The following is a 24,131-nucleotide window of genomic DNA, read 5'->3' on the forward strand; positions in this document are numbered from 1 at the left end:
CCTGGCTCGCTAGTGTGGCTTTGGGTTCCAGCCCCTACCCCTGGACTGTCACCGAAACTCGCGTCGAAGTACCAGGGCCCCTACCGCGTGATCGAGCAAACGTCTCCAGTCAACTATATCGTGGAACCGCTCGAGCTATCTTTCGATCATCGCCGTCGAGGACGGGACATTGTGCATGTCCAGCGTCTCAAGCCGTACTATGATCCGCCTGTCTTGTCCTACCCCTAGGTCACCGGGACGGCTTCTTTTTTCGTGGGGGAGATAACTGTACTGTGAAATAAGGAGCAGTGGGGATGTGTCTGTGAGAGAGAACGACGAGAGAGATAAGTCTTGTGTCGTGCTCGATCGGCTGTGCTACCTCTCGCTACTTTATCGTGCTAGTCGCGCACGCTGACTTCCCCAAGTGCTTCGTAACAATATATATATATATATATATATATATATATATATATATAACGACAAAAACGCTGGGAAGTCGACCTGAACTGCTATGTTGTAGCCTTCTACTGTGGGAGGGAAACAAGAGTGGAAGGGGTTAGTGAGAAGATGATTGTATAAAAACAACACATATTGCCAATCATTTTTTAAATTCCAGCAAGTTTGCATCCGATAGGTTGGAATTCAGATAATGTTGTTGCAAAATGGCTTCATTGATGCGGAATTCAGACAAACAGCTCAGTCCGTGTTTGTCATCTATATATGATCGCCGCTTTCACTGTTCATCAGCGTCGAAGAACTGAACGTCTTTGCGTCCGTGTCCAACCAGTGGTCTTTACATATATGCAGTGTCGTTTCATTTTTGTTTCTTCTGTCGTATTTACTATTTGCACTTTGTCATCGCTGAATACTGCATACGAGAGATCAAAAGCGCTGCATTTACCTTCCCAATTTGTTGCAGTACCAATATTGCCGACATTGCTGTTGCTCTATAATGTGTAGTGTTCATTTGCTGAGTGCGCTATGGTGTTGTTGTGCGTAGTGTTAATCTTCATGAAGAACATCTACACACCGTAAATGTACTAGAACAAGATTTAAATGATTAATCTGCCGACGCGTCGGTGAAAAGCGCAGTGTCTTCGCGTAATATTGCGCTCTACAAATAAAATACTTCAAATTTGAGGCAATTGTTCGTGTTTTGCCACACCTTCTGGTACCGCTAGGTAGTATGCGGCAATGATATGTCCCCAGCTCGTACTAAGCATATTGTACTACTGGTTCCTGTTATTTTCTCAAATTTGCTGAGTTGGTAGCTTTGCACAGGTTGTCACAACATGTGCTAGCTCTTCACGAAATACGTGCATAATTGGCCAGTGTTGAATTAAACTAGGGGTAAACTTCCGTTCCAATGAGTTGGGTCCACTGATGGTATTACTACCGCAACGAGAGCTGTGGCTTAAATGCATGCGTGGTTCGTCATACAGCTGCACAGATTTGCGCGGGCTTCTGAGATGTGCGAGCAATTTTATACCGAAATACGCATTGCGCACTTCATAACTGCTCCGTATAATTAGGAATTCAATAGGACTCGTGTTGGTCTCATTTATTTCAATGTGCTAAATGAAAGCAGGACACTCCAACCGGATATCCTCACTGTCAGTAGTGGCGTAGTGCCTATGTCGCGAACCCCAGGAGGTGATCCCCTTTGGCAATATTATATATATAGCTGGGACAAGGCCGCACAAAGCGAGTCATAAATAAGGAAGCATGCTTCGATAACTTGGAACATTCCGCCTGTTAAACGGTCACCGATTATCCGCCTTACTTCTTTCGGCCAGATGGAGCGAGTGGCAAAACACTCATGTGACCAGTGATAGGCATCTTGTGCTAAAAACGGTCAGCAGCCAGCGGTCCTGATGTGTATCTTAAGTAGCGGGGGGGGGGGGGGGGGGAGGTACTATGAGCTGGCATTTATTTCGGCTACAAATACTTTTTTTGTTAATGTGAAGATCAGTCTTGTTATAATTTGCTATATTAGAAGAAGGGGTTCTTCACTCAGAGCATGGTGGGCATAGGGATGAGTTGTTTTCCGCCTCATTTCAATGGTGCCGGTGGGGTCGTTTCCACCCACTGCCCCCGCGTACACCCCATTTTGTAGCCCCTGTCTGCCGCGCTCGAATACGCTTGTATTTCGCAAGGCATTATGCCCCGTGCACAATCGTCGTTATTCATGCGCAATTAGGGTTCCCTCGTTACGAATGGTCGTCGGCAGGTGCAGAGGAGCCAACATCAGTGACGATGTCGTCAGCTTTGCTGGTGGCTGGAAGCGATGTCCTCCGCCGATCCAGGACCCAGAGTCCAGCAGTGAGCAGGAAAGAGCACAGCACCATCGATCCCATCGTTCGGAAAAGGCCGTCATACGATCCGTAGCTGTCTCGGAAGAAACCTGAGCGCAATGAAAGAAAACGTGGCAGTGAGAACATGTAAGCAACACCGCATCCAATTGCCAAGCGCAAGTCCATTGCCCGTGGCGGCACGTTCCAAAGAAATGTTCTGCGTTTCCTTTGCTTGTTTTTAACGGCGGAGCTGTTTAAGCCGACCGTCAGTCCGTAACGCGTTAACAAAAAACTCGCCTAGCGAAGGCGACACTGCGCGTGGTCTAGTAACTACATCGCGGAGCGGCGTATGCTTTGCATCCTCTCCGTGCCGTGCACATGTTCCCTTGACATGGGACGTTAAGGAGAGCGAAGGAGAGCATGCGCGTGGCGCGTGCTATGCTGGGGAGAGAGAAAGAGAGAGAAAGAAAATGTGGCATCACCAACGGGGCAACGCGCACAGCTGCTGCCGATGTCGTCCGCATTTCCCCGTGTTCCCGCGTTCGCGCCGAACACACGCGGTGTCCGTGACTGCAGCCGGCGGCGCTGGCGGTGGCTCGGCAGGTCTCGACCAGCCACTCCCCGGCAAGTGTGGAGGTCAGCTTGGCCGTCACGTCACCGGGGAGATAAAGCACGACGGCGGCAGAACCCGGCGGCAGATCCGGACACCCGAAGAAGAAGCCGCTCATCTGAAGCCCGTCGCGCGGCCAAGCGAGAATCTGCACGTCCGAGGCGAGCCGATTCGTAATGCCGTGCCAAGCAGCACTCTTCATTTCCTAGCAAAACTTAGCCAAGCCTAGCAAAACCTGGAAGAAGTTAGGTCGATCACCAGCTCCGCTGTTTACTCCAGCCTTGTACCACTAGTGCAAGCTGCCCACATTTTTCTTTTTTTTTCGTTCTAGGGGTGACATTTGGTTGCACTGATTCGCACTCGCACGGCAAGCGAAGCCACAATGTGCGCATCACATTCTGCAAGGATTCATCCCGCGCTTCGGGTGTTCCAATGGGTTAGCATCACAACATCTCGCACCAGAGGTGGGCCCTCGTCTATGCGAAACTGGTTTCTAGGTGCGCGCTGTGTAGTAGAAAACCAAGCTGTGCTCAAAGTAGTCGAAGGCATGGTCGCACTGAAGGCAGCCGTATTGGATCGAAAACGCAATCGGAAGACAGCGGCGACGCTCCTCTAAGGCAGCTTGTACGCTGCCTTAGCGGTTAGCGCTCCGCTAGCCCGGTTACGGCTAAGCGGAGGCCGCAAGTGCTCCCCCTCAGCGGCTGAGCGTAGCGGGCCGTAAAACGTGACTGAAACATTCCAAAAAGGTTAAAACGTACTACAGTCCAAACGTACGAGACTCGATAAATAAAGGACAAGTGAATTGTTAAAAAGGAAATAGAAAACACCATGAAAGGCTGTGGGGTCTCACAGGTGTTAGTGGGACAATAGCACGACAACAGAGTAGTGCAAACAATTAAATGGGCATTTATTGCATCTTTCATACACTAATGCCTGCTAGCCGAATTACTACGCCGATGAGAGCGCGACAAATCGAGGAGGTCCGACTCACCGCGACCGGATAGCAAGCGAATATGTTCGCTCCATGCATGCTGGAAACCAACGCCTGGTCGTTCGCTTGTACGGTCACGCCAATGGTGGCGCGTTCGAACGATGATCGTGTTCTTCCATTCCGGTGCCCCGCTTCGAGGCCTTCCCGGGACGGCCCCGCAAAGCGGGTCGGCGCACACGCGAAAGGCCCGGCTTGCCCGGCAACCCCACGCCAAAGAGGAAGAGCCCGCTCTCTCGCCGTTAGGTGGCGTTGATCAGCGCAACATCACGCCATCTCTGATAATACGCCGCCACCACACCGACCGCCGCCGCCGCCGTAAATACACGCAGCGAAGCCGGATTACAGGAGACGGGAACCATGCGGGGAAAACAAGATCAAGGGACGTGTGAGAGTCGCGCACATCTATTAAAACTGGCACCGAGACTAACTGAAAGCAAAATTGGGCCGCTTAGCACCGAATGCGAAGGCAAGGTTTGGCGCTGCGCCGAACCTCCTCATACGCTGTTTTTGAATACGCAGGGGAGGTATGCTGGTGCAGTAAAGCATGTGGGGACAACTGCTTCTGCGTAGCAGAAACAGCGCACCCATAAGCCGTCTCACAAAGATGGCGTGATGAGAAGCGCCACCACCGGCGTTGCAGGCGTCGCTCCGCAATGTTGCACGAGAAGGAAAACCTTAAGCGTTTCTCGCTGGAATTGTACTTTCTGTTCTGCTCAGTCCACTGCACGCACCGCAGTGTAGTGTGCATGTACCTACACAGTGAAAACGCCAGTGTTTGGGCGTACAACATTCCTGCGAACAGCGGAAGGCAGAACGGTGCCCCCCTGGCTCCGCTGCACTGCCACTTCAGCGAAGCATGAGGGTGCTGTGTTGGCTTTGATGTTGTTTGTTGTTGGCTTTGTTCTTTTCGCAGGCAAACAGCGAAGAGCTTCTCTGGCGCCTCTAGAGACCTCCTAACCCTACAGGTTTGCACCGTCGATGCCGAGACAGCACGGCGGCGGCGACGCAAACGAGCCTCAAGTGCCCATGTAGTAATAAATGCCACTTGAGGCATGTGTGACGGCTCGAAGGTGTTTCACAACGATTCGCATAGCGGCGATTCCATACGGTGTGGGTTCCGTAATACACGGTATGGGACTTGTGTGACGACTCGCGGGAACTTCGGTAGTCAGCAATATCAATCTCGCATATTTATTGAAGTTACGCTATTCCGTCATAGCAATAGCAATCCGTTTGAGAACGTCCGCTCACACTCGACAGCAGCTTGAAGAAGAATCTGCACTACGCCCACTTGACTTTATTTCCTATGAAAGGCGGGATGTTTGGCCAGTCTATGAGCGGGTTATCTTAAGACTTAGCTAACGAAAAAAAGATAATGAATGAAAAGAGGTTACAGAAAGAACACTATCAAAATAAACGAGCGATAAAAATAACAATACATACCAAAACATTACGCTTTATTACAAGTCCTGATCACAATAAACACGAAAGAAACCGCGGGATCGGCATTTATCTGGACACGTGGCAGCAACTTACAGGCTGATATTGTTCTGCATTGCACTTATCAGCATGCGTCCACTCCACAATTCGAGTGTGTTCCAGCGATAGTCGCTCGAGCAGCACGCAGTGTGTGCGCGAGCAGTTCTGGCCGATAAAAAGCGGGCAACAGAAGCGATGATCTATTGCCATCCTTCTGGAGAGGTCAGTAAGCCATGAACTATTGCATTACTTGTCTACTCTTGTTATCGTATTTTTGCTTGTTAGTTACTTTGTACCATTCTTATTTGATAAAACTGGGCTGACACAACCAGAAAGTCTAATCTGGAAAGGCATCCTAAGCAAGCCACTTCACGTTTTGCAACACTGATTAGGTTCTAAGTGTATAGCTACCTTCTCAGCAATCCCAGTTCGTGCGCAAGAACAGTGAAAATGTTGCGAGATCTCAGCAGCAACCATTCCCAAGGAAATAGAAATAGCATGATACTTTGAAACACGTATCGATAATATTATGTCAGGGTTTATAAACAACCGTTACTGTATAAACGTAAGCGAGCATTCTGACATCGAATACACTTAAGAGGTGATAAACTGTCGAAGCACAACTTTTTTATAATATCAAGCGGCACTGAAGACGGGTGTTTTATACACGCGTAACAATAAGTTGCCACTTTGATGCGACGTTAGCAATATAAACAGGACTTGTGTTTCAACTAGCTATATATGTATTGCATTGTAATGTATATATATATATATATATATATATATATATATATAAAGTAACGGGATTTCGAAATGGGCCAAGCGTATTTAGAAAGCTGGAACTGCCCAAAAGGTTGGTACACCGACCGCAGCTGTCCACCGATCGCAGCTGTTGGGTTTCTATATATATATATATATATATATATATATATATATATATATATACAGCAAGAGAGAGAACGAGAGAGTTAGTATCCACACTCTAGAGGAACAGCTTGCCGAAAATGTTGCCACCGCAATCCTAGGGTTGATGTAACCGCTAATGTTTTGCAATCGGGAACCGCAAGGGCACTGCCATGTTGCTACCCTGTGCAGGCGCGCAGGCGCAGACGAGGAGATGTGATTCAGATGAGGCGCGCAATCAACGCGATCCCGAGCATCCGTCAGTATGGTAGCGCCATCTAGTTAAGGCGCCTGCAAACGCAGCCTTTTAGACGCCGTCAAGTTTACATCAAAAATTTCTATATAGACCATCCAATATTTCTGAAAAATACACGGAATGAACTTGTAGGCACAGCGTTGTCTGTGACTACGTGTTACGTGCAAGTGTTTTCTTTTGCATAATATTTTAATTATATTTAGTGCTTCAAAAATGAGTCGTAGCAACATGGCGGCGCCTTTGCGGTTCCCGCTTTTTTCGCCCAGCTTTTCCTCTAGAGAGTATACTAACTCTATGACCGCAATGGCACCGCCATGTTGCTACGACAAATTTTTGTAGCACTAGCAATATTCAAAATAATATCATAATAACAAGCATTTACAACGTCTAAAGTTGATTTCGCACATTTTTCAGATAGATAGGGTGGCTATATATAAAATTTGTATGCAAAACTTGGGATCACTTTAAACATGCGTTTGCAGCTGCCTGAACTAGATGGCGCCATCATACTGAGGGAGGCTCGGGATCGCGTTGATTGTGCGTCTCGTCGCAATCGCAATTCGTCATCTGCGCCTGCGCGCCTGCATAGGGGAGTAACATGACGGTGTCCTTGCGATGACCGATTTCAAGGCATGAGCGTTAAGGGGAGCTTTTCCTCTAGAGTTGGCTATAATAATTCTATGTATACAGGGTGTGCCACGTAAATTTTGCCTAACTTCAAAATATGCAAATGCCACGTAGCTGGCCAGAACCAAGGTAATGTTCTTTGTCATCGCTTGGAGATACCGAGATTATTTTTCGCATTCTGCCTAATTACATAATCCTTCTTAATTAATTATTCAACTTCTTCAATTTTAAAATTAGCTGAAAGTGTGAATGAGAAAATTGTAAAGCACCATGCAAAACTCCCGATACAGCTTTCTGTTGCTGAATATACGTGCTACATAAAAGAGTTTTGTCGAGCTTGAAAAAAGCCCACAACTACACGCAAAATTGCCGCGCGACTGGCCGCTCGAGGAACATTGCGGTATTCGCTGGCTTCTTTCACGCTTGAAAAAACATATTTATGTAGCATGTATGGAACAACAGAAAGCTGTATAGGGAGTTTTTTATGCTGCTGTACAATTTCACTTTGACACTTTTGAGTTATTTAGCCACTAATAATTAATTAGATGGACAATAGGCGCGTGTCCTTTAAATTATCATGAGGATAGCCATGACAAGAACACATAGCCTAAAAGTCATTTTTGCTTAGTTACAGTGTGGACAAACTGGTCAACTTTTTCTGAATCACGCTGCGCAAAAAACGTTAGGTATTAAGCACTCATCAACTGTTTGTTACTGATAAAACATTTTCAGCTAGACGTAGCACAAAGTATTATTCGTGATCTCCGCTAGAAAAAACCGCATGGGAAGACAACAGTGCTAACAACAAGTATTCTAGCAAAAATAGAAATTATTTTTTTTCGTGTGCTTCAATTCTAGCGGCAGCTGCAGAACGGTACCACGGCTGTTTTGTGTTATATTATTGTTCCAAACAGCGTCATTTTCAAGTCAGATTACCTGAACATAATTACCCGTTGTACTATCATTTAGTTCCTTTTCTCATGACGCAGGAGAGTCACTCCCCGGAACCAAGGAGTGCCGATAATATTAGCCACATACGCCGTCTTTCTACACCTGAGCTTCTTCATATCTGAAAACGCGTATGGCATATAGGCACAGGAGTTAATATTAGGGTATTGTGTGAGAAGTCTTACAGGCCTAAAGCGGCAGTCCGTTGGTGTCCGGCAGGCCAGGACACCAGATTTTGGAGCTTGAAGTACAAACGTCATGGTAAACCATGCACGTGCCAGAGCAAGCTGGTAGTATGTGAGCACATTCAGAGAAATAGAAAATTTGTACTTGAATTTGTTTATATCGTGGTTCAACCATACAGCAAACTGTCACACTAACCGGTGAATAGAGGAATAGCACACTTAGCTACAGCTCTCTCGGTGTAACATAAGCCGATCTCTAACGCCGCTTCCGGTGCATGCAAGCACCGCAATTGATTGCGAAAACCGGAAATACGTCGTTGTCGCCATGCGTTGCTTTGCTTTCGCATGTGCGCCTCGCCGGGCAGACCGAGACAATTTCTGCAGGCGTTTTCTGGTTTATCCAGCTTTTATCGCGCGAGTGAAAGAATTCAGGGCACAACGCAATGGCGAAGTCCTTGCTCTGCAATTTGGTTCCAGCAAGTACGGAGCAGGACGCCTCATGTGGTTTTGGAATATTTCAAATCAGTCGATACCGTGATGACTCACACTTCCTGATGGCACGCAGTACATGCCAAAACAGCAGTCGCTGTCGCTAGTATAGGGTTAGAGGCAGTCATTTGAAATTGAAATTTCGAGATAATTTGTGCTCTGAAAGCCCAGTTTCTTGTGTACTGGATTACCTTATTGGCCCGTCAAGTCTCAGTTACCAAGGTAAACTGAGAATCGGTGGAGGACCGAGTCATGGCCCCTTCAGTTACTTCGTACTGACACTCATCTCTCTCACTGACTATTTTAAGGTAAAAACGCCTGTTGAAGCGAAAGTTTACTGATCATTCGCTGTAAGCACACGCACGGGAATCATGCGTTTCATGACAGTAATTCTTTTTTGTCAAAGACTCACCTATGATCACTGGCCTCAAGAAGGCTCCGACAGCAGTCAACCCAGCCACAAAGCCATAAGCGATGGGCAAGTTGCGAAGGCCAACTTCCACGGCAATCGATTCGGAGACAGCCACCAGTATGTAGCCGACGGGCAATCCCAGCGTAATCATGCATGCCCAGAATGGGACGAGGTTCTGCGCGTACGGCATTGAGTGCGCTATGACAGCCATCGCTAGGTACGATAGGCACATGAGGGTAAGCGGCGACACAAGCTTATAGTCCGTGAGCAAGGGAACCAATAGCCGGCCGACGGTGTCCGTCACCGAAAAGAAAGTGAGCACGAACACGGCACTCGCACTGTCAATACCGACGTCGACAGCATAGTCCACTGCGACGGCGAGGAATGTGTCCAGGAAGAAGACGTAGGAGAAATAGCTCAACATGTGGCAGTAGAAGCGTGGTAGTCGCAGGACTTCTTTGGCGCTATTGAGAGCCGAATCCGATGAGCGGTCTTGCTCTTCTTGGATGAGTATGCGGATAGGCTGGTCCGTCTTGCAGGGCAGTTCTATCTGGCATCGAGATGCCAGGCTAGTGACCGTGCTCCGCCTTGAAGCGACGGCGTGACTACTGGCACCATCATAGCGTCCCACAAAACTCAGCTCGCTTCCAACCCTCGATCTCTCTTCTGTGGTCTCCGCGCTTCCGAGGAATGCTGAGTTTTCCTCGCAGACTGCTGGAGGTGCGTTCACAGTAGTCAAGCGTTCTACCGCCTCTTGAAGAAGGGCGATTTTTCTAAGGTCCAGCTCGCCGATGGTAGAACCCTTTTGTGTTAGGCTTATAACTGTTCCTCGCCTCGAAGAAGACAATGTTTTCTCCTCGTCAATCAAAGACCCAGCAACGCTCAAAAGCGTCCCTCTCCTCGACCACGCCAAGTTTATTTCATCTTCGGCAGTTGTGCCATGTAGGCCGCCTTCGACCATGGGGTTTTCCTTAGGTAAACCTTCTGGCTGACTATTTAAGGTAAGTCTATTCTGAATTATTGCCTCTTCGTTCGGTACGGTCACGTGTGTTCCTCTGCGGTTGAATGAGATAGTGTGACGGGCGGCCACTGTGGACGGCCTTCCATCGTCAGCGTGGAGGTTCTTGACAGAACATGTGATCTGTTCAACGGTAAATTTCTGCGCACACTTTTCAACTGCCTCGCTTGTCTCAATCGGTGATTCCTGCCATGGCGGTTTCCGGAAAAGGAAGCCTAGCACCGAAATGTTGAGTAGCAGGGCTCCTGTAATAGCCAGAGTTCTGTGCAAGCCATACTCCGCCAGGAGCAGGTCGAAAATACTTGCGAAGACAAATGACGCTGCCGTTGCACCAGTCAGGTTGATGCCCAAGGCTACACCCCGGCGTTTGTCGAAGTACTCGTTGATGGCCACGATGACGCAACTGAAGAGTATTCCATGACCGGAGCCTAAACAGGAGATGCATAAAACAAGCATACCTTTGTCAAATAGAAGCTGTAGATTGCCACAGGAAGCACACTCGTGTCGCAAGCTCCTGTCGCTTGATAGTGTGGTTCCGTCAAGCGAACACATTCTACACAGTCAGGCAAATATTTCGCAAGACATTTTCCTTATACAGTGAATAGGTGGATTTGGTGATTCATCATTAGACGCATAGCGCAGAAACAGGAAACGGTCAGGAGCAGCACTCTGAGCTCTGCTTCGTCTGCATCATGTTGCTGCACTGTACGTCTAGTCCGGCATACCCTCAAAATTTCGCAACTGACGTAAGTTAGGTCGTCATTTTTTTGCCATCTTGTGCTTCTCTTTCAAGGTAGGAAATAATGTGTACCATTTTTTTTCAAATACGAGAATAATTTAGAGCACGTGACCATGAATCCACTGCAGTGTTATTCCAAATGCGTATACATACTTGATACCTCGATGTGGACCAGCGTTTGAATCAGCCACGTCATTGATGGCAGCCGCTTCGGTGTTTATCCCATGTTAGCATCAGATAATTTAAGCATTTGATCAGCCTGTGTGAGTAGGGCGTGCCAAGCTGGTTTCGTGTGTCCTGAGTCTTTATGGCACGGATGTAATATACAGCGTGTCCCAACTATCATGCACAAACATTTAAAAATATGCAAATGCCACGTAGCAGGACAGAACCAAGGTAATGTTGTTTACGTCGCTTGGAGATACTCAGATAAGTTTAGAACACAGCTATTAGACGCCCGCTCCTTCGTCGAAAAACGCAGGAAAAAATGAAAGAGCGAAAGCACGCACAGCGAAAGATCAAAGAGCGAACGCCTTACGGGAGATGAAAGACGCGAGCAGCGAACGGCGGAGGCCAATCATAGCGGCCCCTTCAGTGACGTGCGCGCGGGAAGCTGGGTCATACGAACCCACCCGACCGCTCGATGCCTACTCCTATCTGAGGCGCTATAACGTAAAATGATTCCAAACTGTTTTGATTCCAAATTCCTGACGTCAAATTTACGTAATAACCGACGCAAGCATCGGGTGGTGACCCGGAGAGTTGTCTGAACAACCTAATCAAACACTCTCCTCGTTTATAGGAGGTCACCTTTCTTCGCTTTCAAAACCAATAGCATTGTCTACATTCAGCGGTTTTTCTTGTCTAATTGGCTGACAAGAGGCGAGGAGCAGGTTCTAGTGGAGAGGGTTTCGATCGGGCCGAGCCAGCACAGTGAAAATAGATAACCGCATGAAGAGGGTGGAGCCGGCTTCTCCGATTGGTCCGCTTCGCCTAACTTAGCTTGCGGTGGCTGGTCGAAAATCGCGGCAGTGTACAACGGAAGGAGAAGAATGCCGCAAAAACGGATCCTCATCAAGGAAGAGTTGGCAGAGCGTTGTCGTATGCATGGTGAAAGGGCTCGATAACGTTTTACTGCCACGCAAAATGGTTTATCATGCGCAAATAAATACATGCTCACCGGCAGGTGCGAGTAACGAGGGCCTGGGCGATCGGCGGGCAGCCATCTTTTATTCCGTTAGGAACGGGGAAGTCTGTGGCTATTCAGAAAAAGTTTCAGTTTTGTTCGGCATATTGATGCATTTTTTTCGCGTACACGTCACTTTGACGTGGTGAGTTTTCGCGGTTTTGTGAGGTCGCGTGACAGACAGGCGAATTGGGCGTAGCCAGAAAACATTGGACCAACAGCAGAGGGCTAATGGTGAAAAGGCGTCGAATCAGGAATGATTATTTTTCTTTTGTGCGGTTTAATCATGCATAATCAATGTGTACACGTTATACCAGATGGGGAGCTATCGCGGTTTTCGTGACGTCGCGTGACAGACAGGTGAAGTTGGGAGTGGCCCAAAAATGTTATGACCAATCGTGGAGGCGGATTGCAGAAATTGCAATCAAAACAGTTTGGAATCATTTTAGGTTATAGCGCCCCTGGTCTCAGCAAGACCGCTCGTTTCGTACTATCGTCTCCTCGCGTCAGCTCTTGTTCGCGCTTGTTGCGATTGTCATGGTTTGTTGGTGCTTTTTTACAATATTGAGTCAGAAACCGGGTTGTCCTGATGGAAAGGTTTTTGGAGACAGTGTGCCTTATTCTATTCTATCATAAGAAGCCAACACACAATTACACCAAGGACAACATAGGGGGAATTACTTGTACTTACTAATTGAAATAAAGAAATGATAAATTAATGGGAATAAAAATGGATTAAGAAACAACTGTCCGCAGGTGGGGAACGAACCCACGCCTTCGCATTACGCGTGCGATGCTCTTACCATTGAGCTACCACGGAGCCGTTTTCCCGTCCACTTTCTGGGGTATTTATGTTTTACAACTAGAACCAACCCTGGGAGTGTTAGCAAGCGCCACCACTCACAAACCATGGTGGCGGATGTGGAACATTCTTTCTGCCGCAGGCTTCACGAGCACGTGATCTTTTTTGGGGTGATGACAACTGGTCAATAAACCCACATATGCTACCTGAAGGCATCAATGTTGCCGGATTCGAGCCCTCGTTATCTAATGAACGAGAAGAAAGGGAACCGAGGGGCCCGATTAATATTATTCATATCATAAGAAGCCAACAAACAAATACACCAAGGACAACATAGAGGAAATTACTTGTACTTACTAATTGAATTAATTCTGTACGATAAAAGACACCCTGAATAAAAGGCCGCGGAGGCGATAGCCAGTACCTCATTCTCCTTGAGTTCGGAACGCGGCGACGCCGCAACAGAAGGGAGCACACCAACATGATTAGTGGCAACGACGTGTAACTCATCTTCTAAGACATGACTCGCGTAACAACGAATGACGAAGAACGCAAACACATTGCCGACCTGTCAGCAGACGAAGGAAAAAGCACGCGACATCTCGCACCTACAGAGAGGAGGCCAGATTTTCATGGTTTCACGTGACTGCAGCTGCGGCTCGCCGCCAGTTGGTGTGGCCGTTCTGCCGCAGCTGCGTTTTAAAGCTGGCGGCGCGCCGCATGCATTTAACGCTAGTGTGTACGGGGCTTTCTGCGGCGACTATCGCTCCGAGATAGCATCAGAGTAGCGCGCGTCGTCTGAGCCGGTATTTTGTAGCGATGCCTTCCCGGTGCTAATGCCTTTTCGCGCTAATCGCGCTTTGTCAGTGGTCAGAGCGACGGTCCGCTGGCATTACCAAGGGGATCAGCCGGCCGTGAGCAGTGGATGATAAGACTAGTATAGAATAATTCATAAGGCATCGCTACAAAATAACGGCCCTGTTCACCGATGATGCTATCGATAAGGCATGCGGCGAGCGCGTCAAAACAAAGCGCTGCATGAGCGGATGTCTGTCTGCGGCGGCTGCTCTAATAATTACATAATTATTCTTAATTAATGAATCAACTTCTTAAATAGTTTACTTAGATGAAAAATCCCAATGAGACAATCGTAGAGCAACATGCAAAGCTCCCAATACAGCTTTCTGGTGCTCAATACGTGCTACATAAAAGTGTGTTTCTGGGCGTTAAAGAAGCCCACGAATACAGGCAAAATTGCCGCGCGACTGGCCGCACGAGGCACTTTGCGTTTATTCGTGGGCTTCTTTCCCACTTATTAAGCGGAATTAAAACATAATATGAGAATCCACAAGCGACGGCAAACAACATTACCTTGGTTCTGTGCAGCTACGCGGCATTTGAATATTTTAAAATCTTGGTGCTTCATAGTTGCGACACACTGTATATTAAAGCGAAGGTTTCTTTGGTTTGCCGGCTGATCCGGTCTTCACACCAAAAGTCGAAGAAGGCGCTACTGAAGTTGAATTGAAGTACGGTCAAGCACCCTGTTTGAACGCCTGTGACACTCCTGAGTTTCTTTGTGTCTGTGTTTTCTTTTAACAGCGAAGCTGTTTAAGCCAGCCGTAATTCGTGGTGCGTAGCAAAACACTAACCAAGCAAGAAAATAAATTTTCTTGCCGAGGCGGGATTCGAGCCCGCGTACCCCCAGTCCCAAACCGAGCGTCGTAACTACTAGGCTACAGAGCCACTTTTTTTTTCTTTATTTCCGGACATTCGGCAAAAACAATAATACAAACTACTGCATCAGCTGACAATATTCACTTTCCCACCGCTGATGTTTCACTTGCGGTTGAGATTACAAAACTTTCATTTTGACAAGAGCATCCATCAAGAACAATAGTTCATCTTCATAACCTAATTTCTTAAACACTTCACGAAGTTTACTCACATTTTCAGTAAAGTAAGAGTTTACTGTTCTCGGATTAATGTCACAATTCCTTACAGCCATGCGGTTTCTCCAGATGGTGTGAAGGCCGAGGAGAAAGAACGTGTCATAAGGTATACTGCCTTGCCCAGTAGTTAAGTATCGAATACCATGGGGTGTTAACGGTAATTCTTTTTTAATAGTTCTTTGCATAATCTCCCAGAAGAAGACCGCACTCCAACAATCTAGAAACACATGTTTTATAGATTCTGGTTTCTTGCAAATTAAGTAGTTAGTACCCCATGGTAAATAATGCCCTTTTTCTTCTAGTCATGTTTTTACAGGCACGGTATTAGTATGTAGTTTAAAAAAGAACGTTTTCACTCCCCCTGGAACCATCATTCGTTTCACACGTTTTAGCACATCTTTTCCTTGGCCTTCACGGTACAATAATCGATACAATGGTTCTGGGAACATAATGTCTATTAAATCAGCGCTTATACGCTTACGTGTTACAGTAGCCAAATATTCAGTAAAAAAGTTGTGGTTTAAAAATCTAAACGCCACGACCACTTCACGTAGAAATTTACTCTTTGCGTAACACCCACCCTCCCTCATCGAGACAACAAAGTTAGGTAAAGCATTGCTCAATCGGACTTGAATAACTGTTCGCAAGAAAGGATTTGTCGTGTCTCGCAAGAACAAGAATCTAGAAACCAGTTGCTTTAAGAATAAGTTTGGTAATGACAAGCCTCCCTGACCTAACTTGCGAAACAAGTTGTTTCTGCTTGTTCTTTCATATTCTGACTGCCACACAAACACCGCGAATGCTCTATGAAATTTCTTAAAATTGAATCGGGAACAGCTCAGAACTTGCATGAGATACCACAGCTTGCTCCCTAAGAAGATTCTGCAAATTGCTTCACGTGCAAATATTGAGAGGTCACGCCCGGCCCACTTGTCAGTTTGAGCTTTCAATTCCTGCACTTTTCCATTCCACAAATCTTTGGTGTCTCGATGAGTCCCTAACGGTACACCAAGGTAAATCCCAGGTGGGCTTTTTGACCCGGGCTCGGGCCGGGCTCGGGTTTTCTGACGCGGGCCCGGGCCGGGCTCGGGCTTTCTGCGAGTTATTCTCGGGCTTCTCAACTCTGAAAAACATGTATTTTTCGGTCTCGGGCCGGGTTCGGGCCGGTTTCGAGTCGGGCCCGGGCCTGGCCCGGGTCTCGCCATAAAAGTTTTGATCGGGCTCGGGCGGGCCGCCCAATGTAAAAACGCAAAAATCGGCCCGTGCAGTGCTCTAGTGAGCGTCCACTGCATACCTTCAAAAACACGTGGCGTTGTCTGCCACTGGCCATGCCACAAACCAACACATTTATTCAGGTTTATATTACTACCTGTCATGTCACAAAACTCACGCATAATTTTCATAGAAGTTCGAACACTCTCCTTATCAGTGCAGAAAACAACGACATCATCAGCGTAAGCTAATAAACGCACTTCACATCCTTCTAGGCTGAAACCACGCACATCCGGACTATCAATAATTTTTTTACATAGAGCCTCTAGGTATAACGCGAACAAAAGAGGTGACAGGGGGCGCCCCTGACGCACAGATGAACGCACTTCAATCCTTTCAGTTAGCTCATGGTTGATAATGAGGTTCGTTGTGCAATTGTTATATGCCATTTTAACTCCCTCTGTTATCAATGATCCAACACCTACATAATCAAGAATTGAAAATAGGAGATCATGACATACTCTGTCAAATGCCTTTTCTAAATCAATTTGTAACATAGCGACTTTCCTAAAATCAGCGTCACACGTTTCCAGTATGCTACAAGGCTATAGAGCCACGCTTGCAGACAGTGCATTTATGCGAACCATGTGATTGTCGAGCGTCGTCGTCTTCGTCCACAGCTGGCGCGTCCGTACGCTCGTGCTCTGCGAGGTGAAGAGGTTTTGCGCGCTATGAGAGCGAGAGAGAGACGCATTAACGGAGGCGGTCTCCTGGAAAGCGGTGTCGGCATCGGAACGCGGTGTCGGTGTTGCAGGCTGCGCTTTGCAACGCGCAGTGACGGCCTAAGTCCGAGACGCGCGAAAAGAAATTATCATCATCATGAGTAATAAGATGAAAAGTTCGTGCACCCTTCCGGAAAATGCTAGGCTACGATCGCCCAGCTTCGCTGTTTCAAGCGTTCTGCGGCCGAATGCAAGGTTAAGCGCTTTTTTGTTCTTTTTTATCTCCCGCTCTTTCTATGTGTGGGAATTTTTCTTTATCTTTCTATCTCCCCTTACCCCTTCCCCAATGTAGGGTAGCAAAGTGGATCTTTATCTCCTGGTTAACCTCCCTGCCTTTTGCATCTCATTTATCTCTCTCTCTTTTTTTTGCAAACCATCCCTGACTTTCCTGAAAGTGGCTGCCGCCTCCTGCTGCTGCTGGCTGCTGCTCGTTTGTTCTCGGCGAATAGCTCACGCTCGGCTGCGGGACAGCGGCGCCGTATAGGAGCGATCGCTCCCACTACTTCGCCCGCAGCAGTGGAAGGAAAAGGGGGGAAGCCGGGCTGCGCATGCGGGTCGTTGGCCGCTGGTGGATAGGGCGACGGGCGCGATGAGACGGGAGTGAGGGCACCGGAGGAAATGCCCTCACGTGATAAGGATGATGATTTACGCATATCCCCTTTGTAACGGTGTGGGGACAAATAGTCACCTAGCCTGCTTGACTTACTCAGGTATGATATCAATTCTTTTTCTTCTAGCATACCTGTATACATCTCTTTAATCTTCTTTATCTACCCTGTACCATTGCCAATGGCTTTAATGGATCCGGTCGTATCAGTCTCTCCCCTGCTTTTTTTCATCCAATACTCTAAACGTCACTAGCTTATCCCGACTGTTGACCGGTTGATACTGTTACGTGTGGAAAGACACACACCAAAGAGATTTCTTTCTTGCGGCGGGTCGTCTCGAGCATCTATCGATGGTATGGTAATACTACCCCACGGCGGCAAAAGCGCCGTCCCGGTGCTGTTATATCTCTGACGCGTGGACAGCTGTAGCGCTTGAGTCTGGCGACGTGGACAATGTCACTGGTTGTCACAACGGAGGATGTAGTGGGCTTGGTTAGAATGATTTCATAGGTGACATCGGCCACTTGGCGGGAGGACGCGATATGGTTCTGTGTAACAGGAGAGCAGTTTTTCACAAAGCCTAACTTTACGAGATGGTCACCAAAGCGACACTAGGGTGCCGGGCGCAAAATAGACATCATGGTGACGGAGGTTGTAGCACTGCTTCTGTTTCTCTTGAGACACTTGCAATTCTTCCGTCTCCAAGCGCTTCTGAGGTTGTGCGTTACGTACAGATCTCGCTGGGTGAATCCCTTCGCATTCCACTACGATGTGCTGAGTGGTCTCCGGATTTTTGCTGCCGTATGGACATGCCTCATCTAATTGCGAATATCGGCTCCATTATGTTTTTTTTTCCGTAGGCAACCAGCTCGAGCCTCAAATAGCAAAGCCCTTCCCTTCGTGCTATCTTACAGATTTTCCCTTAAAGCTTCTTCTTTTATCATTTCTTTCTCATTCGTGTAAATCTCCGCGGTCCTTATTTTTCCATTCTTTCCATCCAATTCGCTGTGTCTGTTTCTCTCATTTTCTTTCTGAATAATCGTGGTTGTCTAGTTACAGTTTCAATTACCCTGCACTTGGTGCCAAATTTCTTTACCTTTCTCTATTCTGTGTCCACGCTATTTAGGCAGACATGCTTGTGCACTTCAGCCGACCACATATTTTGATCCATGTTCCCGAGTTTTGCCTGAAAACTTATTTTGCTCTGCGCTTCTCTGACTTTAAACGAGGCCCAACCCATGCGCCTCTTTCAACTTCGATAACACTGGTTGCATTCAAAGATGCAGTGCATTGCAGAGCTCCTCGTTCGGGGCATCCTTTAACCAGAGGAGAAGTTGCGCAGGAACTCTGCCTCGTTATATTCGCTGTATATAGATTCCAACAGGACACATTCGATCTGCTACATTTTTTCATAGTGTGAGCCGTTCTTGGAGGGCCATGACATTCTGATTGTGGGCGTTATATTTTCGGCTAGAGCCAAACGAGAGCAGGCGAATGTCGGCGACGGAACAGCGGGAGAGCACTTCAATACTCAGATTCTGTCACAGTTTAGAGAAACTTCAATGCTCAAAATCGCTCAGGCGCCCATCTACAATATTTATTATATGTTAGGTTTATTACATATTTATTATATTTAGTATATGTTAGGACAACAGTCGTTTATGTAGAATTCTGGCAACACTTCGTGTCTATGTAACGTTTTTTGTTTAGATGGACCTAGAAATTCAGCCAAGTCGTACTTCTGCTAACAAACAAGTTTGTGCGACTAGAGGAACCATTACGCAAATCTATTCTAAACTGCTCATATTTTTACGTTGTAGTGACGGTCAAGAACAGAGTAGCAAAACTGTGAATGACTAACTAACTGTTTAAAGGCAAGTGACGTTCAAAGCATAACGATAGCGGCAAACACAGTCGGGGATCGCCGAAATCTCATCAGCGGGTCAAGCGCGTCAGCTTTTATGCATGAGCCGTCGAAGCTTCCAGCGTAATCGCTGGTGCCCGCACGCTTCTAAAAACGAGTAGAGCTTTTGACTGGGCTGTTGAAGCAACGCTCCGGGTCACCGTCCTATGCTTGCGTCGACGGTTCATATATTCTACGTCAGGAGATTGGAATAAAATCAAAACGGAATTATTTTATGTTAGACGACCATACAGAACTCGAATGCATGCATGCATGTTGTTCCAGAACATGACAACATGCGTGTACTGAACGGTACTTGATACGAGTCAACACTTTGTTCACATCACTTTCTGAAATATTGTAGCGCCGTTTTCGGTCAAGTTGGCAAGTCAACGTCTTCGTGAGTCAGCATTTAACACTGGCTTAAAATGACAACGAGCTAGCCTCCAGCTCGGCCTGCGCAACCAAATGAAAGCAAGCTCCTATTTACAGAACCCACAAGCCATGACACATTGTACATTGCACATGACACGTTGTACATGACCAAGTGTACATTATTTTACATTATTTTACATTTCTGCGGCAGCAGAAAGTGGTCTGGGAGCACTGTTCATCAATTACTTTCCTCGCGAAGTCCGCTCATGTTACTAAAGAACAATAATAGTAATATGCATTTTTATGAACGAAAGCTGCTGTCTAAACAGACCTTTATCTGTTTCCTACCAAGCGCTCGACCTGCGCGTGACAGCGATGTATCCGAACATTAGTAAGTATTGGTAAAACGTCGAAGGCCCCTGAACAAAGCGAAAATGTTGTTTTGACGTGCTCGAATGAAAGCGTTCTCACCAGCAAGGACTCCCAGGGAACCGACGAGGAAGGGTACACCGGTGGCAAAGTAGGAAATCATGCAGCCCGTGGCCATCAGTAGGCCGCCGAGCACTGCCGCCACGCGCACGCCAAACCAGTGGATTAGTGGTCCCGCAACGAGACCTGCGATACAAATGACAGCCGTGAAGGCGCGCCACGAGCGCCCGAATTATCGCGTCCGGTTTCTGTGTCCTGCAACGCGGTCGGTACCACCACTGAAGCTCCTTATTACGCTGCAGTACGCACTGAAGGCGATGACAGGGGCACGTTAACAAACAGGCCCTCTTAACCAGCCTCTGCACTCGTCGTTTGTGCACGGTACAGTATAGTTACCAACAGTTACCAACTCGCCCAGCTTTCGATTCTACCACTGTCCCTCTTACGCTAGCAAGGGAGTATACACCGGGTGCCGTGAAGCGCCCTGAGAGCGGTGTACAGAATGCAACAGCGGTGCAGCCTTGGTGCACCGGGGAAGTAACTCTGTTGGCAGGCTCAATAAGTAAGGGTAAGGCGAGCCGATGCATCGATCGTTTTTCCCGTATTGAAGTGACTACTGCGCAGGAACTGACAAAGGAAGAATAACATTATGAAATGCAAGCACCTCTGTTATTCGTCCTTCGTTTCTGCTCTCCAATCACATCAATAAGGTTTACCAACTTGCCCATTTTTACAAGTTGTCATTTTTCCAGTAGTGCTGAGTGTACGGCAGGTTGGCAGCTTGGGTTATATTTCGTTCATGTTCATAAAACATAAAACAGCGCCAGAGAACGAAGGCTGTGAATGTGGGACAAAACACAAGCGCAGAGTTCATGTGTTAATTCTTCACCGCCTTTCCTTTGGAGCTGACACCTTGGCGAAGAGCCGTCGGAATGTTTTGTAAGGCTATGGAATATTTAATTCCTGGCTCGCATCACCACTCTTTAAAAAAGCAATTTTATTTGACACCTCATTTTTATATCTAATATTTTTGAGTTCGCCGGCAGTAGCACATCTGAAGATGCACTGTTCAATAATACGCCTTTACTCGATCAGTACATCAGTTTGCCTTTATTGTTATTCTCTTAAACGAATTTTGTCCAAGTACCTCTTGGTAGAATCCATCGTAAGTGTATGCCACTTGCGCAAACAAAACAACGGTCACATGTGCAGGCCATTCATTTTGAGTGAAGCCCACACAACCATACTTATATACGTGCAGTTTTCGTGTTTGTGCTTAGGCATTTCGCGTGGCGTATTGTTCTGTCAAAATTTTTGAAAGCAAATTGAACTGGTTAGAGAATTAGACCAACATTCAACTTTGGAAAGCGCACCACTAAGCTTATATTTTCACAGTTTCTTTCGATTTTTTTTCCTCGAAATTTTGACAGACCTCCATCCTTGACAATACCACCGATTGCGAACGGCGCAGAAGCCGTGGCTTCACGAGTGTTGCCTAGCTGCAACAATTTAACAATATATGTTAGGGTGATATAAATCACGATGACGTCATGTGCGGGAGGTTTGCTGCCATATATTTCTGCATGCTCCGCACGGCCGAACATAGGCACCAGTTGACGTCGGCTAATACAGCTTTAGTGCCAGCAATAGCGCCAGCACATCCTTGTGCCTTTCTATTCTAAACGTAGGTCTTATGCGCGTGGCTTCGTATCAGAGGAAAACAACACACTACACCACCATCACTAACGCTCAGCAGCCTTGTTACCCAACCAATCGAAACGCATGTTATGCTAGGCCGTGACAATCGCTTTCTTGCAGCTATAGTGCACAGTGACCCCTGAAATCACTTTTGACCCTCTAGGCAAACAGACATAACGGAAGAACAGAGACACAGAAAGAGAGAGAGAGAGGTGTTAATCAGAGAGAACCTACACTTGGCAGCTCTATAATGCGTCCAGGGCTCTGTCTCACCGGATAGGTTGGTGAATCCGCTGTACATGCTCAACGGAAGGGAGGCATAGCCGCGTGTTGCCTCGTACGTGCTCATGATCGAGGTGAAGAAGAGTCCGCCGCAGCGGAACAAGGAGGAGAAGAGCAGGTTTAGCAGGAAGCAGAGCGCAGCGATGAACCAGCTTAGGCAACCGTCGGGGCCGGAAGATGGCGTGGCATGCCGAGGACTTCCAGCATCCGCTGCCTCTTCCTTTTTCTCCGCCGACTCATCGCTCTTGGCCACGGGCTTCAAGGGCTCATCCCGGGGCTCCTGCGACCAATGAAAGCCACAGAAAACAAACGCTGACTTCAGGTTAGGCGTTGAAAATGGAAGCGTGGGGAGGCATGCGGAGCCACGGAAGACAGAAATGAGAACTGAGCGGTCGCCTTGAATCAAAGTGCTGACCCGCTATATATGGCATGCATGCGACGTTACATGCACCGGCTTGTTCATGCAGCAGCCATTTTTATGAACCCCTGTAACGGCTCGGACCGGGACGGCAGCGGTAAAATGGCAGTGTTCGTATGACACCAGCGTCCCAGCCTTTCGCTCAGAATGCCGCCAACTTCGAGTAAGCAATGTTTCCATGCGCTATACTGCTCACAGCTGATCGTAACAACGCGTTCCCACGACGAGGGAAAAACGCGGCACAGCGACAACATTGATCAGCAAATTTGATACCTGCAGCGGGCACGACTGCCTATGCCAGCGTCTTTCTGGCGATTATTCGTGACGACATCGTTAGCTATGTTGTGTTGCCCGCGAACACTGTCACCCTCGCAGAAATGAAAGCCTACAAATCGCTGAAGTCCCGTAAGTGTAAATTTGTCTGATTATAAAAATGTATTTCGCATTGAACGGGAGTTCACTGTGTCTAGGCCTGGAATAACCAGATTCATGTGCGCTCAGGGACCGACATATTCAGTGTTAGTCAGGCGTCTTAGAAGTGTACGCATCACGCAGCTGTACTGGAGGGCATCATCGAAGTAGTGCCTCCGCATCTAGTATAGCACCTTGAAGTATACAGGTCGAATATGGCGGTCGTCACTCTGCTTCCGACTGTTCATCCGCAAAACCATCAAAAGCATTCAATATCATGCATCGTGAATAAGTGAAAGATAAAAGCGATCCGATGACTTCAGCGACAATCCCCGCTCAGTTGAACTCACAGCGGGCACTACCGACTTTGCCAACACCACCATCTTCTAATGAACATATCTTCTCGATACGCTCACAGCCATACTCGTACGCCACAGTATTGCCTGTTTTGGTCCCTCAAACACACTCAAAGACACGTCCACTCTTATTGTCTCTGTAGCACGGAATAAGGCCCACAAATTGTCATTCACCATAGCTGTGCGATACCACCGTGGTCAGCGCGCCCACCACTCAAGTGCCCTGTGCCGGATGGTCATTTGTTCGAATCCCAGTGGTGGCTATACTTTTGTTCGTCTTCTCACTGTTGCATTGGTTGCCGAGCAAGTCATCGCACGTTGGTTACTACGCAGATCTTGCTGAGAACTGAAAAACTCTAAGATGCATAATCGTTTTTCAAGTCAGTTCTTATTACTGACTGCCTTATGAAAGCGAAAAATACATTCAAAAGACAGTGTTTCTTAGGGCTGTAATCACAAACCAATTGTGTACTTATATTTCGCCCTCCTTACCTTCTCAGCGCCTTAAAGCGTTTCATAAACCTTATACTTGAATCCAACCTTTACGTAACCTTATCACATCGATAACGGAGAGTTCCTGAAGGTAGCCCAGCAGGTACCCACCACTTATCTGGCACAAAAAGTAAGACAACTGCACATCTCGTCTATTTCATCGCCATTCTCGTGGCCAGCTTCGCCCATCGGGTTGACTTTCTGTTTACGTCACCCAGCGTCGGGCAGCGAGCACGCTACGGCTCCGTGCTCCAGGCTGTCGCAGCGCGCTGGTTTCTCGCCGCTGGGTGCAGAG

At 47.4% G+C, this 24,131-nt stretch overlaps 1 protein-coding gene across 1 annotated transcript; it reads right to left on the reverse strand.

Annotated features, from left to right (window-relative positions):
- Window positions 1-1,824: 1,824 nt before the first annotated feature.
- LOC119444497 (uncharacterized) lies at window positions 1,825-23,371 on the reverse strand. Its single transcript, XM_049664621.1, has 5 exons — window positions 23,339-23,371; window positions 22,151-22,439; window positions 20,222-20,365; window positions 9,174-10,619; window positions 1,825-2,383 (listed from the first exon to the last, which is right to left on the reverse strand). Exons 1-5 carry the CDS (start codon window positions 23,369-23,371, stop codon window positions 2,190-2,192), a joined length of 2,106 nt encoding a protein of 701 aa, XP_049520578.1. The 3' UTR covers window positions 1,825-2,189.
- Window positions 23,372-24,131: the final 760 nt, after the last annotated feature.

This window comes from Dermacentor silvarum, chromosome 3 (assembly GCF_013339745.2).
Source record: "Dermacentor silvarum isolate Dsil-2018 chromosome 3, BIME_Dsil_1.4, whole genome shotgun sequence".
Taxonomy (NCBI): Eukaryota; Metazoa; Arthropoda; class Arachnida; order Ixodida; family Ixodidae; genus Dermacentor; species Dermacentor silvarum.